Source organism: Schistocerca cancellata, chromosome 6 (genome assembly GCF_023864275.1).
Source record: "Schistocerca cancellata isolate TAMUIC-IGC-003103 chromosome 6, iqSchCanc2.1, whole genome shotgun sequence".
Taxonomy (NCBI): domain Eukaryota; kingdom Metazoa; phylum Arthropoda; class Insecta; order Orthoptera; family Acrididae; genus Schistocerca; species Schistocerca cancellata.
In genome coordinates this window covers 567,928,130-567,946,066 of record NC_064631.1, presented here as the reverse complement: position 1 = coordinate 567,946,066, position 17,937 = coordinate 567,928,130, and the positions used below count along the sequence as shown (strand labels likewise).

Here is a 17,937-nt window from a genome sequence, read left to right as displayed (position 1 = left end):
TATTCTACATAGTTTCTGCACCAGAGTTGATCGTTTTGGTTGTAGCAGCTAATGTGATAAGCCAGATAACCAACAGTTTTTTTGTGGGAACTTTCATACATAATTTTCACACGAACACACATGTTGCATGGAGTACTGTGAAAAATGACTCATCATTTTTTATGGTTACTAGTGGCATTTATTTTGTACTCCAACAATTGTCACTGGTGGTATGATATTTAGGTATAACAGAGATGTCAGTTTTGTGACACTTGTATAGGAGTATTATCGTGGAAGCAGATTTTTCATAATGTTAATTGATCTTTGCTGTCACTTGAATTGTAGTAATTACACATTACACAAGATCAATCCTCTTCTTTGTTTGACCCAGACAGCTGAGTGTGACTTCATTCATTACTTATTTTGATCAATGCTGTCTCAATTCGATATCTACATACTTTCATGACCTTACACATTGTGCTCCTTGGTGCAGTGGTCAGTGGTTAGTTGCCAGGATCTAACTTCAAAAGTCAACTGTTCGATCATAAGTCGAAACCTTTGTCTCTTTGCAGTATATTTATGAAAGATGTGAAATGTAATGTAAAGGGTTTAGCTAATAGAGTTGTTGGTAATGTCGACATATGGCTTTCAGAGAATGGATTAATGGTTAACTGCAGCAAAATGTCAATTAAACAATTTATGATGTGGTACTCTTGTAAAAGCAAAATTTTACTGTCCCAAGTTGACAAATAGTCAGTGAAGTCGACCATTTTACACTGTTAGAACTGAGGATAGATGAAAAGCTTTCTTGAAAAAAACACAAGGAAGAGCTCCTCCAGAATACACATAAAATATCAGAATTAATGACAAAATGAAGCTCACACTTTTTTAGCTACCTCTACCAAATGAAAGTGGACAGGATAACACATAAACTATTTCTTTATTTATGAAAAAAGAAGTTGACAGTTGCCTCCATCAAATAAATAAAAAAATAAATAAGAAACTGGAAGGAAACAAAATCAAAAGCAGCAAACAGAAACTCTTCTAGAACTAAAATCCTCAGAGGAGAAAGCTACCAAGGTAGTATAAAATTATATAAATAGGAAAAACATGGATAAAAGGAAGAAAAAGGCAACATGGCAGGATGATGATGAAGTACTGAAAAAAACAACAAGGAAATTAGGGAATGGAACTTGCTATGTGATCCCATTTTTTCAATGTGTAGAATGTTTGGAGGTGGCCCTATTATAAAGGGCTTTCAGCAATATCAACCTGGAAACCTTGTCTACTGAGTAGTGCTGCATTTATGTATTTTTGTCAACTCATTTAGTTTTTGGACTCTTTGTATATGTGCTTGTTTGACAGAATTACATGTCACCTTTTTAACCCTCATGGGAAGAGCAGTGGATGTTATATAAATGGCATCTAATGTAGGAAGGAGGTATCTCTGCTTCTTTCTCTAGTTGGGCCATGTCATTTAATCTTTATGATCTTTTTCAGTAATACGTGAAGACTGGTTTGGTGCAACCTTTGATGCTAGTCTACCCCGTCCTAGTCTCTTCATCTGCATAGCTGCTGTAGCCTATATCCACTTGAACCTGTAGTCAACCTGTAGCCAAGCCTTCTTTATCTGCTTCATTCCCTCCATTATGCAGTTGACTATTTCCTGATGCCCTATCAATGTATGTCTTCAGTTAGTGAAGTTTTGCAATAAACCTAGCCTAGTGAAAATGTAATATGAAAAAATAGCTACTCTGGAATGAAATAGATAGATGATTTATTGTGACTGGGGTTATTAATTCTATATCTTGTTGCAGCACAATGGTAAATGAAACCCTTGAAGAAGTTGTGATTTCTGGAGTGTCAGGTGTGTTTCCATACAGCGCCAATGTAGATGAGCTGGCTGATCAGCTTTTCTCCAAGACTAATCTTGTAAGGAGTGATGACTGCCGCTGGAAGGTGCCAGGTAATACATAGCCTACTCTAGACAATAATTGGAAGATTTATGTCATAGAAGTGTAATAGCTGAAGCAAGATTTCATTGTAGCTGGATATGTACTGCATGAAGTCAATAACTAATAATGGTGCCATATTTCCTTTCTATTCATGATCCAGAGTTAAATACAGATTCATAATTTTATTGCTCTGTAAGCACTACATCTTCTTTGTGTACAGCAAAAACTAATGAGTGTGTTTAATGGAAACTGTGATATTGTGGCTGGCACACATATGTTTGCTGGCATATCTAAGCAAACAGCAACTGGCACCCATACTGGGAAGCCCCACTAAGAGAAATGGAATGAAGTTCAAATGTAGTTCCAGATTTTCCACTACATTTTTTAAAAATACCAGAGGGCTATAATTAAAGTTCAGCTGCTCACAAGGTCCAGTGCAGGCTATAATATTGTATAGCTGAAAAACTTGGTGGATATGCTAGTGCATTAATGCAGAACTGATTAGTTTCAATTTTGGCCACCAGGTGCAAATCTGGTGCTGCATAGCATCTCATTGATGTCTCCAGAACTCATATTGAACAAACTGCATAAGTGATTGTTAATAATAAAATCAAAATTACACTTTTCTTACTTCTTTGACCTTTCTGCCCATGGCCCATTCATTATCCATTACATATGGAAACATTTCTGTGTGTTTTTGTTGCATTAACAGCACCAATTTCCATGTGCTAGCTAAAATTTGAACTAATTTTTTTCCAGCATAAATCAGTTCCACGTTAACACATTAGAATATCTGCCAAGTTTCACTGCCTTACAGTAATTACAACCCACACTCGATCTCTGTGAGTAACTGTATTTAATTATAACCACCCTGTATGACAGTGACCAATGATTGATGATAGCTACTTATTGTTGCTACATCTTACTGTTATATTCTTCATTCAATTAAATTATTTTTGGTTGCTAATTTACTGAGAGTTTCCAGAGGAAAAATATTGAACTTAGCCTATCTTCTTTGCTGTATTATGTTTTGTAATATTTGTTAACCATTTTCTTCCAGAGAAATCCATTGTGCCTCCAGCTACAGGAAAAATACCAGCTCCTGCTGCATTTGATACAGTACACTTTGGGATCCATAGGAAACAGACAGAATCAATGGACCCTCTTTGTTGCCAAGTGTTAGAAAGAGCATTTGAAGCAGTCATAGATGCAGGTAAACAATTTTCATCATAATATTTTGCAAACAAAGATATTTTAACCATAAAAATAGTCCTTATTAGAAATTTATTATGTAGATAAATTAATTTTTATTCTTAAAGGTAGGTTGTTTAGATCAGGGTGGTTGTAATTTAATCTGACCCCAAAGAAATTGAACTTTTTAAACCCATTAAAAAAAGAAAGAAAAAAAAGAAGCAATAAAAGTCTACTATATTTCATTATGAAAATTTAATTAACTTACAAAATGTTACATACTTAGTCTTACACAAATTAATATTGATGAGATGCAATTGTACTCTTGCTCTCTCACACATCACCATTAAAATTCTCTGCCTCTGCACAAGTTTTGAAAATTTCGAGAGGTGTAAGATATACAAAAGTTATCTTTGAAGGATGATACAATCCAGTAGCTTGAGAACCAAAATCAATGTATGAATGCAGACATGTATACATCTTGCTATATTGTCCATACTAGTAGATGTCTTCCACACTATTTGTCAGTTGTCCCTACAAACTAACCTACATACATAAAAGCCAAGAAGATTCATTTACAATTGATAAGAAAAAAAAATACATACTGATTACTGTTACAGAAGGTATTAAAAAGTCAATCCCCTTATTTGGGGGAAAAAATGCATCTGTGCTGAATAACACTGTCTTTAGCAGTCTTGGCTAACAATTCACAAATATCAGACACAACACAGATGTAGCTGACAGATGCTTGAGTACATTACCCAGCACCCATGATCCCTTTCGACTGGTCCAGCAGGGTACAGCCATATTGCAGTGTGGAGAATGGATCCGCCCACATCTTTCAGTTTCCTCCTTAGAGTTCTCATCATATGCTCCAAAACGGATAGGTAACTTACTGTCTAGCATTCATATCAAATCCTGAAACATTTGTTTGTGTACTAAATACACTGTTCAATACCTTCTTCACATCACAGAAAATATGCTCTGCTTAGTCATTTTTCAAATTCAATTATATTGGATTTATGTCAGTTGAGATTAAAAAGTGTTCACATATGAAACATTAATAAACAGAGTTAAATGCAATAAAAAAGGAACTAATAAGGTATTACACACAGATGTGTTATGATGCCATTCCTAATTTTTCAGTACAAATTATGAATATTGTTTCATTTCAAAACTGTAAAAAGATCTACTCATTTAGTCTCATGGCATATATGTATCAAATTCTAAAGCACAAATCTATTACAGAACATAATTTTATAGTGTATCATAGATTTTTAACTCAGTCAGTAGATAAGATAGAACTTTAAAATTCACATCATTTTACATACTAAATTCCAGACAATCAAAATGGACAATGGAAAATCCAGGATGGAATGTGACAATATTATGAGAAGGAAAGTTGCTACTCACCATATAGCAGAGATGATGAGTTGCAGATAGGCACAACAAAAAGATTTTCACACTTAAAGCTTTTGGCTAATGGCCTTTGTCAGCAATAGACACACATAAGCATGCACACACTCATGCCAACACAACTCACACACACGACTGCAGTCTCAGGCAATTGAAACCATACTGTGAGCAGCAGCATCAGTGCATGATGGGAGTGGCAACTGGGTGGGGGAAATGAGGAGGCTGGGGTGGGGAGGGGGAGGGATAGTGTGGTGGGGATGGTGGACAGTGAAATGCTGCAGCTTGGGTGGTGGGCAGTGGAGAGGTGGGGAGCAGGGGGGGTTTAGTAGTTTAAAAGGAGAGAAATAAATAAAAAAATAATAATATAAAATGAAATAAATAAAAAAGATTGGGTTTGGTGGTGGAATGATGGCTGTGTAGTGCTGGAATGGGAACGGGGAAGGGGCCATATCCAGTTTGTTGATGGCCATTCATGTGGACAGACAACTTGTTGGTTGTCATGCCTACATAGAATGCAGGACAGTGGTTGCAGCCCAGCTTGTTGACCATATGGCTGGTTTCACAGGTAGCCCTGCATCTCCACTATATGGAGAGTAGCAGCTTTCCTTCTCATAATATTGAGAAAATTAAAACTCATTTATAAAGTTTGGAAGGTAGGAGATGAGATACTGGCAGAAGTAAAGCTGTGAGTACCGGGCGTGAGTCATGCTTCAGTAGCTCAGTTGGTAGAGCACTTGCCCCGCGAAAGGCAAAGGTCCCGAGTTCGAGTCTCGGTCGGGCACACAGTTTTAATCTGCCAGGAAGTTTCACATTTATATAGTTTTATGATTCTACAAATAGATTTAAGCTCAGTCACTGGATGTCAAAAGATACACAATTACATAGTTTCAGAAATCTACAGACATAGTGTATATTTTCTTCTAGACTAAGTGTCATTATGCATCCATGTTCATAGGTCTTGTCCTCTATACTAAACATTAATAGTATATGACAATTGAATTACTTGCTTTGCTTACCCATAGCTCCTCTTATTTTTACACCTACAATGGGCATTTCTACAAAATTCTTACTATACTGGAACTCATCTATAAATTGTTCAGATATGTCACAAATTGGGCTACATGTATCAATCAAACAGTTTGCATCCGACTGACCAATTTTAATCTTAATGTAAGGACAGTTACTTCACAGCTCTCATTCACATCTACATCAAGAATACCTCCTAATTCAGATCTAGTACAGTCATCACCTGTTTTACATGCATCAACAACACTGTTTTCTGCCAAGAGAAGAAATCATTAGTATACACTACATCAAAATTCTCATTACTTTCACATTCTGGTTAGAAATGTTATATTCCTTCTGTTCAACTTCAGATACCTGTGCCACATTATTAATACTGTTATTATTGTTTAATTGTAGGTGTAAATTGGTGGTCCTGTACTTGCTGTGTTTCCTCATCCCAAAAGTGACTTATTTTACACTCTAACTAATTTTTACTTAGTGCCAAATTGTTATTTGCCTGTTTTCTTTTTTATGAATAGGCACTTGATGGTGGAAGCTAGTATTCGGAAACATGAAATTTGGTGAATAAATTAATTCACAGTGGTGGAGATTGAACATTCCTTTTGTCACCGCTTATAATGAAACCTGAGTAACAAATCATACTGAAAAGTTAACCCATTGTTAACAAATGAGCATTATGTGATGATATTTCAGTAATGTTGATGTTGTTGTACTCACAATTTGTTTTGCCATTCTGTAAAGCTATTTATGATCATGATGCATAATCATGGCATGTGAAAAATTTTCACAGGTGCTTGCTCCTTTTGTATAAATCTCAAAAAGGGGTAACTATTGTTAATAACTGTAATAGATTTCTGGTAGAAACAAAATAGGTAACTGCGAGCATACATATATTTACAAATAAATGGTTGTACCTCTTTAAGCATTTAAAAAATATATTTGAATATTTGGGTAACAGAGTTACAGTTGCTCTTATTACCTACTAATAATATTTGTCGTGATAGAATGTGGCTTCATAATGAATGATTGGCCATTCAGTGGTAATGTGATAACTTGTAAATCTGGAGATTCTTAATTTTGTTAAGACACCTTGAAAGATCAAAGAACATTATAATTCTTATATGCTTAATAAAAATGGTGGTAATAATAACAAGTGACAGCTTAATGCATAACAACATTGTGTTTTAATTATTCTGACTTTTTTGTTTAGTGTTGACTTGTTAAAGCTCTTCAAAAATGCTTCATACTATGAACATATTATATGTAAGACATTTTTGTCTTTAGTCATTCACAATTTGCAATTAATTGTAAGTATATGGTATATGTGTATGAAGACTGGGTTGTTTTTAGAAACTTGCACTAAATTTAATATAGATATATGGGCACATACATTAAAAACTGGGAATGAATTTTCAGGTGTGAATCCAGCTGAAATTAGAGGGACAAATACTGCTGTATATGTGGCAACAGGAATGAGTGATGCAGACAATGTATTTGATTATGAGGCCACTGGTGATGGCTTTGGTGTGATGGGACACAACCGTTCAATGATTGCTGCAAGAGTTGCTTATTATTTAGATACCAAAGGTAAGATATTGATTGGATGAACTGAATGCCTGATTTTACTGTTTCTTTAAATGTTGGTTAAGTACTGTCATGATTTAACATATGGAGGTCATGGTCAGTCTAAAAGTATTTTTGCTAGATTATTTTGAAAACTATCTTCAGTTTCACAATATTTTACTTTGACTAACAATGTCATGAAAAAGCCTTGCTGAAAATAATTTCCATTTTGTTTGCTGCAAAAATGATGTGTATTTTCCTATGCTTCATCAGAGCTAGAGAGTATATTGTTTTCTGCCAAAATAAAAAACAAATATTGAAATTCCAGTCCATTAAAGATGCTCATCAGTAACTATTTTAAGTACATATATAATTCTTAAGCTGGTATTTGTGTCAAGTAAGGGTATATATAGCACATTGTACTAATTACTTCTCTCTGTTAAAATATTCAGTAGTACATCCAGTGCTTTGGAACACACTCTTTCATATAGACAGCAGAGAAACAAAATGTCATTCAGTAATTGAGTATGCAATAATTAATCATATGTGTAGCTAGCATTGATATATGTCATTAAGTGGAAATAAAATGCATCTAAAATCTACAGAAGAAGGCATTAAAATTGTTTAGTCTCTCGTAGTTACATAATGAGAATTTCCAAATACTGTTACTATTGCGATAAAAATAGAATGTGAGTCTCATTTGACATAATTTGTTGCTGTTCTTTAATGACATTCTCTCCTAGGAAACTGTGTTAAGATAGGTCCAAGTGCTCTTTTGTGTGATTATTTTAATCTTAACTCACTCTTATTTAGCAGAATGTTATTACTATAAAAAGAGAATCAAGACCAAAAAGTCATTGCCATAAACATAGAAACTGTTATGTTATTTGTATCCAGACTGTTTACATATGCATAATTTGACTATACACTGATGTTCATATGATGGACTACAGATTTCTCATTACAATACTTTTCAGGTCCTACCTATGTTGTCATTGCTGCCTGGGCAGGAGGACTACAGATTTTAGAATTGGCATACAAAGCAATAAGTGAAGGAAGATGCAAAGCAGCTCTTATTGGGTCTGCAAATCATGTACTTTATCCTAATATGTGTCATCACATGGCCAAAGTAGGTCTTCTCAGCCCAGATGGTGCAACTCGGTCCTTTGATGATGCAGGTTAGTCAAATTAAACACTTTCCCTCACTTGAGTAATCAATAAGGTTTGGTTGACCTATGGGAAAGCATCATGGAGATACCAAAACACATTAACTGTAAGACAGTTGAAGACAGATGCCAATTATCCCAAGAAAACCTGCTTACAAAGATTCAACAATCAATGTGGGTATGGTTGTATGTTCTACCAACTAATATGCTCTAAGTAAATCTTACATAAGAATGGACAGGACAAAATAGCCCAGGACATACATCACATGTAACAGCTCACCACTAAGTGTCACCATCACAGTGATAATAATAATCCAAGCCTAATTTTGAATAAGCAAATGTTTGGTGCTGTATAGGGAGTGATAAATAATGTCAAAAATCCCATTAGTTCTGAAAGTAACAGTGGCATGGAACAGCTAAGTCTCATGCTAAAATGAAAAATATTAATAATGCTCTGGACTACATGCGCTGGACAATGATTTTGTGCAGTGTTTATAGCTGTTACATTTTCAGAATCAATGTAGTTCATTGAATGTAACACACAATTTACTAAAAATTTTTGATAGAATAATATTATTCAGTGGATAATGTGAATCAATTCACTTGATTGTTAACTGTTTGTAGTCCATAAATTTCTGCTATCATCATTGTCCAATACGTTAATAGAGGGGGCCTAATTAGTACAGTGGGTGCACATGAGTGTCACCATGTCACCTCTTTGCCAACAGATAGAAGGTATAGAATGCAATTTGCACCATCAGTGCAGGTCAGTGGTCTCTGATAATTGGATGCTCTGTGCATGTAATCTTTAGTGCCTTGTGAGCACTTTTCTCTTATGTGTGGAATCACCTAGAGCCCTTTCCATAGACAAATGCTGTGCACTGTTATGTTGCTATGCATTACCAGTCTGACTTATCCACTCGTCGTCTTCTGGCTTGAACCTGAATGGATCACTAGACAAACTCTTTGTCTTTAAATATGTCTGCTTGTGTCTGTATATGTGTGGATGGATATGTGTGTGTGTGCAAGTGTATACCCGTCCCTTTTTCCCCCTAAGGTAAGCCTTTCCGCTCCCGGGACTGGAATGACTCCTTACTCTCTCCCTTAAAACCCACATCCTTTTGTCTTTCCCTCTCCTTCCCTCTTTCCTGATGAGCCAACAGTTTGTTGCGAAAGCTTAAATTTTGTGTGTATGTTTGTGTTCGTTTGTGTGTCTGTCGACCTGCCAGCACTTTCATTTGGTAAGTCACATCATCTTTGTTTTTAGGTATATTTGTCCTATGTGGAATGTTTCCTTCTATTATAAACAATTTACATATTTATTATGATAACAGAATCCACTTGTTTCATGTTTTTGATATTTCATTGTATGTGAATTTTCTGGATTTGGTTGGCAGTTGCAAGCCTGGTTTATATTCTTCAGTTATGAGATACAAAATGCCTTTTGCAGAAAATTTTTGAGGTTGGGTTTGTGAAGAAGTTTCACCATCATTTAGAACATATGGAGAATATAAAATTAAAAAGGAAATAAAAGAGATATATAAATGCCAAATAACTCACTTAGAAAATTTAAGTAGAATTTGAGAATGTTGTTGTTGTTGTGGTCTTCAGTCCTGAGACTGGTTTGATGCAGCTCTCCATGCTACTCTATCCTGTGCAAGCTTCTTCATCTCCCAGTACCTACCGCAACCTACATCCTTCTGAATCTGCTTAGTGTATTCATCTCTTAGTCTCCCTCTACGATTTTTACCATCCACACTGCCCTCCAATACTAAATTGGTGATCCCTTGATGCCTCAGAACATGTCCTACCAACCGATCCCTTCTTCTGGTCAAGTTGTGCCACAAACTTCTCTTCTCCCCAATCCTATTCAGTACTTCCTCATTAGCTATATGATCTACCCATCTGATCTTCAGCATTCTTCTGTAGCACCACAGTTCAAAATCTTCTATTCTCATCTTGTCCAAACTATTTATTGTCCATGTTTCACTTCCACACATGGCTACACTCCATACAAATACTTTCAGAAATGACTTCCTGACACTTAAATCTATACTCGATGTTAACAAATTTCTCTTCTTCAGAAATGCTTTCCTTGCCACGGCCAGTCTACATTTTATATCCTCTCTACTTCGACCATCATCAGTTATTTTGCTCCCCAAACAGCAAAACTCCTTTACTACTTTAAGTCTCTCATTTCCTAATCTAATTCCCTCAGCATCACCCGACTTAATTCGACTACATTCCATTATCCTCGTTTTGCTTTTGTTGATGTTTATCTTATATCCTTCTTTCAAGACACTATCCATTCCATTCAACTGTTCTTCCAAGTCCTTTGCTGTCTCTGGCAGAATTACAATGTCCTTGGCGAACCTCAAAGTTTTTATTTCTGCTCCATGGATTTTAATACCTACTCCAAATTTTTCTTTTGTTTCCTTCACTGCTTGGTCAATATACAGATTGAATAACATTGGGGAGAGACTACAACCCAGTCTCACTCCCTTCCCAACCATTGCTTCCCTTTCATGTCCCTCGACTCTTATAACTGCCATCTGGTTTCTGCACAAATTGTAAATAGCCTTTCGCTCCCTGTATTTTACCCCCGCCACCTTCAGAATTTGAAAGAGAGTATTCCAGTCAACATTGTCAAAAGCTTTCTCTAAGTCTACAAATGCTAGAAACGTAAGTTTGCCCTTCCTTAATCTAGCTTCTATGATAAGTCGTAGGGTCAGTATTGCCTCACGTGTTCCAACATTTCTACAGAATCCAAACTGATCTTCCCTGAGGTCAGCTTCTACTAGTTTTCCCATTCATCTGTAAAGAATTCAAGTTAGTATTTTGCAACTGTGACTTATTAAACTGATAGTTCGGTAATTTTCACATCTGTGAACACCTGCTTTTTTTGGGATTGGAATTATTATATTCTTCTTGAAGTCTGAGGGTATTTCGCCTGTTTCATACATCTTGCTCACCAGATGGAAGAGTTTTGTCAGGACTGGCTCTCCAAAGGCCGTCAGTAGTTTCAATGGAATGATGTCTACTCCCGGGGCCTTGTGTCGACTTAGGTCTTTCAGTGCTCTGTCAAACTCTTCACGCAGTATCGTATCTCCCATCTTCATCTACATCCTCTTCCATTTCCATAATATTGTCCTCAAGTACACACCCTTGTATAGACCCTCTATATACTCCTTCCACCTTTCTGCTTTCCCTTCTTTGGTTAGAAGTGGGTTTCCATCTGAGCTCTTGATATTCATACAAGTGGTTCTCTTTTCTCTGAAGGTCTTTTTAATTTTCCTGTAGGCAGTATCTATCTTACCCCTAGTGAGATAAGCCTCTACATCATTACATTTGTCCTCTAGCCATCCCTGCTTAGCCATTTTGCACTTCCTGTCGATCTCATTTTTGAGATGTTTGTATTCCATTTTGCCTGCTTCATTTATTGCATTTTTATATTTTCTCCTTTCATCAAATAAATTCAGTATATCTTCTGTTACCCAAGGATTTCTACTAGCCCTCGTCTTTTTACCTACTTGATCTTCTGCTGCCTTCACTACTTCATCCCTCAAAGCTACCCATTCTTCGTCTATTGTATTTCTTTCCCCCATTCCTGTCAATTGTTCCCTTATGCTCTCCCTGAAACTCTGTACAACCTCTGGTTTAGTCAGTTTATCTAGGTCCCATCTCCTTAAATTCCCACCTTTTTGCAGTTTCTTCAGTTTTAATCTGCAGGTCATAACCAATAGATTGTGGTCAGAGTCCACATCTGCCCCTGGAAATGTCTTACAATTTAAAACCTGGTTCCTAAATCTCTGTCTTACCATTATATAATCTATCTGAAACCTGTCAGTATCTCCAGGATTCTTCCATGTATACAGCCTTCTTGTATGATTGTTGAACCAAGTGTTAGCTATGATTAAGTTGTGCTCTGTGCAAAATTTTACCAGGCAGCTTCCTCTTTCATTTCTTAGCCCCAATCCATATTCACCTACTACATTTCCTTCTCTCCCTTTTCCTACTACCGAATTCCAGTCACCCATGACTATTAAATTTTTGTCACTCTTCACTATCTGAATAATTTCTTTTATTTCATCATACATTTCTTCAATTTCTTCGTCATCTGCAGAGCTAGTTGGCATATAAACCTGTACTACTGTAGTAGGCATGTGCTTCGTATCTATCTTGGCCACAATAATGCGTTCACTATGTTGCTTGTAGTAGCTTACCCGCATTCCTACTTTTTTATTCATTATTAAACCTACTCCTGCATTACCCCTATTTGAGTTTGTGTTTATAACCCTGTAGTCACCTGACCAGAAGTCCTGTTCCTCCTGCCACCGAACTTCACTAATTCCCACTATATCTAACTTTAACCTATCCATTTCCCTTTTTAAATTTTCTAACCTACCTGCCCGATTAAGGGATCTGACATTAAACACTCCGATCCGTAGAATGCCAGTTTTCCTTTTCCTGATAACGACATCCTCTTGAATAGTCCCCACCCGGAGATCCAAATGGGGGACTATTTTACCTCCGGAATATTTTACCCAAGAGGACGCCATCATCATTTAACCATACATAAAGCTGCATGCCCTCGGGGAAAATTACGGCCATAGTTTCCCCTTGCTTTCAGCCGTTCACAGTACCAGCACAGCAAGGCCGTTTTGGTTAGTGTTACAAGGCCAGATCAGTCAATCTTCCAGACTGTTGCTCTTGCAACTACTGAAAAGGCTGCTGCCCCTCTTCAGGAACCACACGTTTGTCTGGCCTCTCAACAGATACCCCTCCATTGTGGTTGCACCTACGGTACGGCTATCTGTATTGCTGAGGCACGCAAGCCTCCCCACCAACGGCAAGGTCCATGGTTTATGGGGGGAATTCGAGAATATCATGTTCAAAATTTAAATGGAATATTTCATAGAGCTATTGGAAGTTGACATGAAAGAAATCATAAATAAATTGTTTATTGCCTCATGTTTTTCCTCACACAATTAATGAAAATTCAAGACAAAATTTTATTCTTTTAGAATTATCTCACAATGATTGTGAGTATACTTATAATGTAGTTAGAATGCAACAAAAAAATTTACAATAACGGTAATACAGAATCAAAGATAGACATTAATAATTGTGAATAAATGTTAAGACTTAATTAGAATCCTAATTCAGTAACTTTATATCAATGATTGAAAGAAACTTTGAGAATTATTTGTTGGCACAAATATTTCAATATTTTAAATGCTTACATTCAATAATTATGATACAATTACTCTTTATCAAACTTATGCAACTGCATAATCAATTTTAGACTGTGTGTAACTGTATTATTTAATAACTTGTCTGCACAATGGACATTTATTTTTTTTCTTTTAACCATTCATCAATACAGTCATTATGAAAAATGTGATTACAGTTTGTTTTTTACAAATTGATGTTTTTCATGAGTTAAATGTACAGAACACTCGTTATCTTCAGATTGTTCTATTATTTTATATGCTTTAGATATTTTTTTGTATAAATGATTCATACAGATTTTGAAATTCTAAAACATGCTCCCAATCTGATTTATCTTGAAATTCTGGAAATAAATCTTCAGATAACTTTTGATTACTTGATATATCTTCCCAGTTTAATCTGTCTTTAAATTCTCTCAAAAAAATTTTCAGGTAATTTTTAACATGCTGGTATGTATTTCCAATTTACTTTCTCTAGTAAAATCTTCAAACAATTTTTGATTGCTTGACATTTCATCCCAATCCCAATTATTTTTATTTTTAAATTCTTCTATAAGATTTTGAGTGAAATTTGACATTGTTGCTACTGGAATACAGTTTACTTTATCTTCGAATTCTCTTATATTATTTTCAGATAATTTATGATATAATGCAGTATAATCCCAATTTATCTTAACATTCTCAAATAAAATCTTCAGGAAGTTTTGTTTGCAAGATATTTCACCCCAGTTTAATCTGTCTTGAAAGTGTCTCATAAATTTCGCAGATAATTTGTCATACCTTGATATTTTGTCCCACTTTACTTTATTCTGAAATTCTCTTAAAATTTTTTCGGATAAGGTTTCTTTACTTGATGTAATATTCCAATCTAATTTGTCTTGAAATTGTCTCATGAATGTAATATTTCAATTACCTTATGATATTATATCCCAATTTAATTTATCTTGAAATTCTCTCATAAAATTTTCAAATAAATTTTTATATTTTGACTAAAGGCCCCAGTCTAACATATCTTGCATTTCTCTAATAAAATCTTTAGGCAAATTTCATTCTAGTATTTATATAGTTTTCCGAACTAAGTTATCTTGAAATTCTCTCATAAAATCTACAGATAATTTATAATGTCCTGATATATATTTCAGACCAAATTCACCAAATGGATCATTATTTTTAATATAATGAACCGTTTTATTTTTATATATTTAAATTGTTGTCAAATACAATTTAAATAATTCCTTAACATGTAAATTTTCAAAATTATAATTAATCTCCCCGTTTTCCATTTTAGAATATCCTTTAATTCCTAATTCTTTTCCTTTAATTTTTAACTCCTTAATAGTATCATTTTTCACCTAATTTTTTCTGTTATTCATTTCTTTGGTAATATTATGATTATTAAAAGACCAGTAAGTTCTTGTTTTCTATGTTTAGAATACCCTTTAAGTCCTAATTCTTTTGCTCTAGATTTCAGTTTGTTTACTTTTAGACTATTTGACCTCACCATTCATTAAGAAATGATTTTTATAGATTTAAAATCAAAATATGTAAATTTTAGCCCTGTACAATGATATAAATTTTATGTTTTATTTATGAAGATTTTCAGAGGGTTAAAAGTTTAGGTATCTGGAATAATATAGATTTTCCGAGATATTAAAGAAATTATGAAACTTTGTAGAAAAAATGAAATTACATATACAGAAACTAAATATAATAGCCCATTAGAACATAAAAAATATTTTTACTTTATAAAAATTATTTATTAATAAATGGCAGCTATTGTAAGTATATCTAATGCAGTTGTCACTAGTTTACAAACTCCTATGATGAAAAACAATTTAATATTACCTGATAATCAAATATTTTTAGAATTATGGCTTTCTTTCAAAGATAAGAAAGAGATATTAATAACACCAAATTTATTTATTTTTGTGGTATTTATTAAGGAAAGTCAGTGGTCGGAAAAACCAACGAATGATTTTTGAAATAGGAAGAAACACTTTGTAGAATTTTTAATGGTAAATGACATAGACTATGAACAAATAGATAATGAAAGTGAGAAAGTGAGTATCTATCCCTACATTCAAGATGATATAAAAACACATCTCCAAATAATTTATCTGGAATAAGTTGGTTACTTACGACTAAAGATAATTTTAAATATGCAATTTTGTTGTTGTCCTTGCTTATATTGTAATCCAAGGTCATCCCTAGTCTACCTATTATGTCTGTTGCGGTGTGATCTGGGTTAAAGTAGACTACTCCTTGTCCTGACAACTAACATGTTCTCTTCTCTTAATAGTGGTTTGAAGGGGGCCAGTTGTGGTTGAATGATGCGTAACATACTGCCCGCTAGTCTTCTCCTTCTCTTGTACTGTATCGCATAGGCATAAAATTGTAAAATTCTGGGATGTTCAGTTCTAAGTCCTCTTTTACCATTGTCTCTGTGAGTACTCCAGTGTCATAATCAGCCATGATATTTCTTGAGAGCAGGTTCAGAACTCACCTCAGGCCCACTACATTCCATGTTATATTTGTCCATGGTTGCTGGGCCTCTAAACTTCCAGGGTTTGTAGGATTTAGGTATCATTGGATCTTTATCTTGCTCTTTATTAATTCTTACCACTACAGTTTTCTTCCATGGTGCAGGGACCCTTGCTCGCAAGAGACACCCATTGTACAGATTGCACAAATAACTATTTAATTGGTCACATAATCATTATATTACTTCGGAAGGAATCCCATCCAGTCCTGCAGATTTTTTTTTTTCAGACTTAAAATTAAATGCCTAATTTCTTCTTGTGGGAAGGGGTACTTAGGTTTATTGTTCCTATGTTGTTGTTGTTGTTGTTGTTGTGGTCTTCAGTACAGAGACTGGTTTGATGCAGCTCTCCATGCTACTCTATCCTATGCAAGGTTCTTCATATCTCAGTATCTACTGCAACCTATATCCTTCTGAACCTGCTTAGTGTATTCATCACTTGGTATCCCTCTAAGATTTTTACCCTCCACGCTGCCCTGGTGATCCATATTGGTGATCCCTTGATGCCTCAGAGTATGCCCTACCAACCGATCCCTTCTTCTAGTCAAGTTGTGGAACAAATTTCTCTTCTCTCCAATTCTATTCAATACCTCCTCATTAGTTATGCGATCCACCCATCTAATCTTCAGCATTCTTCTGTAGCACCACATTTCAAAAGCTTCTATTCTCTTCTTGTCTAAACTATTTATTGTCCACGTTTCACTTCCATACATGGCTACACTTCATACAAATACTTTCAGAAACAACTTCATTACACTTAAATCTATACTCAACGTTAACAAATTTCTCTTCTTCAGAAATGCTTTCCTGGCCATTGCCAGCCTACATTTTATATCCTCTCTCCTTTGACCAACATCAGTTACTTTGCTCCATAATAGCAAAACTCACTTACTACATTCAGTGTCTCATTTCCTTATCTAATTCCCTCAGCATCACCTGACATAATTTGATTAAATTCCATTATCCTCTTTTTGCTTTTGTTGATGTTCATCTTATATCCTACTTTCAAGACACTGTCCATTCCATTCAACTGCTCTTCCAGTTTCTTTGCTGTCTTTGACAGAATTACAATGTCATCGGCGAACCTCAAAGTTTTTATTTCTTCTCCATGGATTTTAGTTCCTACTCTGTATTTTTCCTTTGTTTCCTTTACTGCTTGCTCAGTATACAGATTGAATAACATCGGGGATAAGCTACAACCCTGTCTCACTCCCTTCCCAACCACTGCTTCCCTTTCATACCCCTCGACTATTATAACTGCCATCTGGTTTCTGTACAAATTGGTCATAACCTTTTGCTCATTGTGTTTTACCCCTGCCACCTTCAGAATTCGAAAGAGAGTATTCCAGTCAACATTGCCAAAAGCTTTCTACAAGTCTACAAATGCTAGAAACGTAGGTTTGCCTTTCCTTAATCTATTTTCTAAGATAAGTTGTAGGGATCAGTATTGTCTCACGTGTTCCAACATTTCTACGGAATCCAAACCGATCTTCCCTGAGGTCGGCTTCTACCAGTTTTCCCATTCGTCTGTAAATAATTCATGTTAGTATTTTGTAGCTGTGGATTATTAAACTGATAGTTTGGTAATTTTCACATCTGTCAATGCCTATATTCTTGGCATAACATTTCCTGTAACCTACACTGATCATCTGTCTTGCCTTCTTTACTATCATTGAGAAGTAATGTTTCCATTAGCAGGATAGCTGACTATTGCCAACTTTCTGTTACCATCCCATCTTTCCTTCTGAGAGTGGATAAGACTGTTGGCAATCATATTTTCTCACAGACTATTTTATATGGTACACCCCAGGGTTCGGATTCTAAGTTAGCCTTCAGGAATTGCTTCCATCATTCCATTTTTGTTTTTCACA

The 17,937-nt window shown here is 35.2% G+C and overlaps 1 protein-coding gene across 1 annotated transcript in view; it reads left to right on the top strand.

The window, feature by feature from the left end:
- LOC126191105 (fatty acid synthase-like) overlaps positions 1-17,937 on the top strand; it is a 394,390-nt gene that overhangs the window by 27,274 nt on the left and 349,179 nt on the right. The window contains exons 2-5 of the mRNA XM_049931844.1: positions 1,797-1,945; positions 2,995-3,147; positions 6,984-7,154; positions 8,108-8,308. Of these exons, the coding sequence (XP_049787801.1) occupies positions 1,801-1,945; positions 2,995-3,147; positions 6,984-7,154; positions 8,108-8,308 (670 nt within the window). The 5' untranslated portion in view covers positions 1,797-1,800. The remainder of the gene's footprint in view (positions 1-1,796; positions 1,946-2,994; positions 3,148-6,983; positions 7,155-8,107; positions 8,309-17,937) is intronic.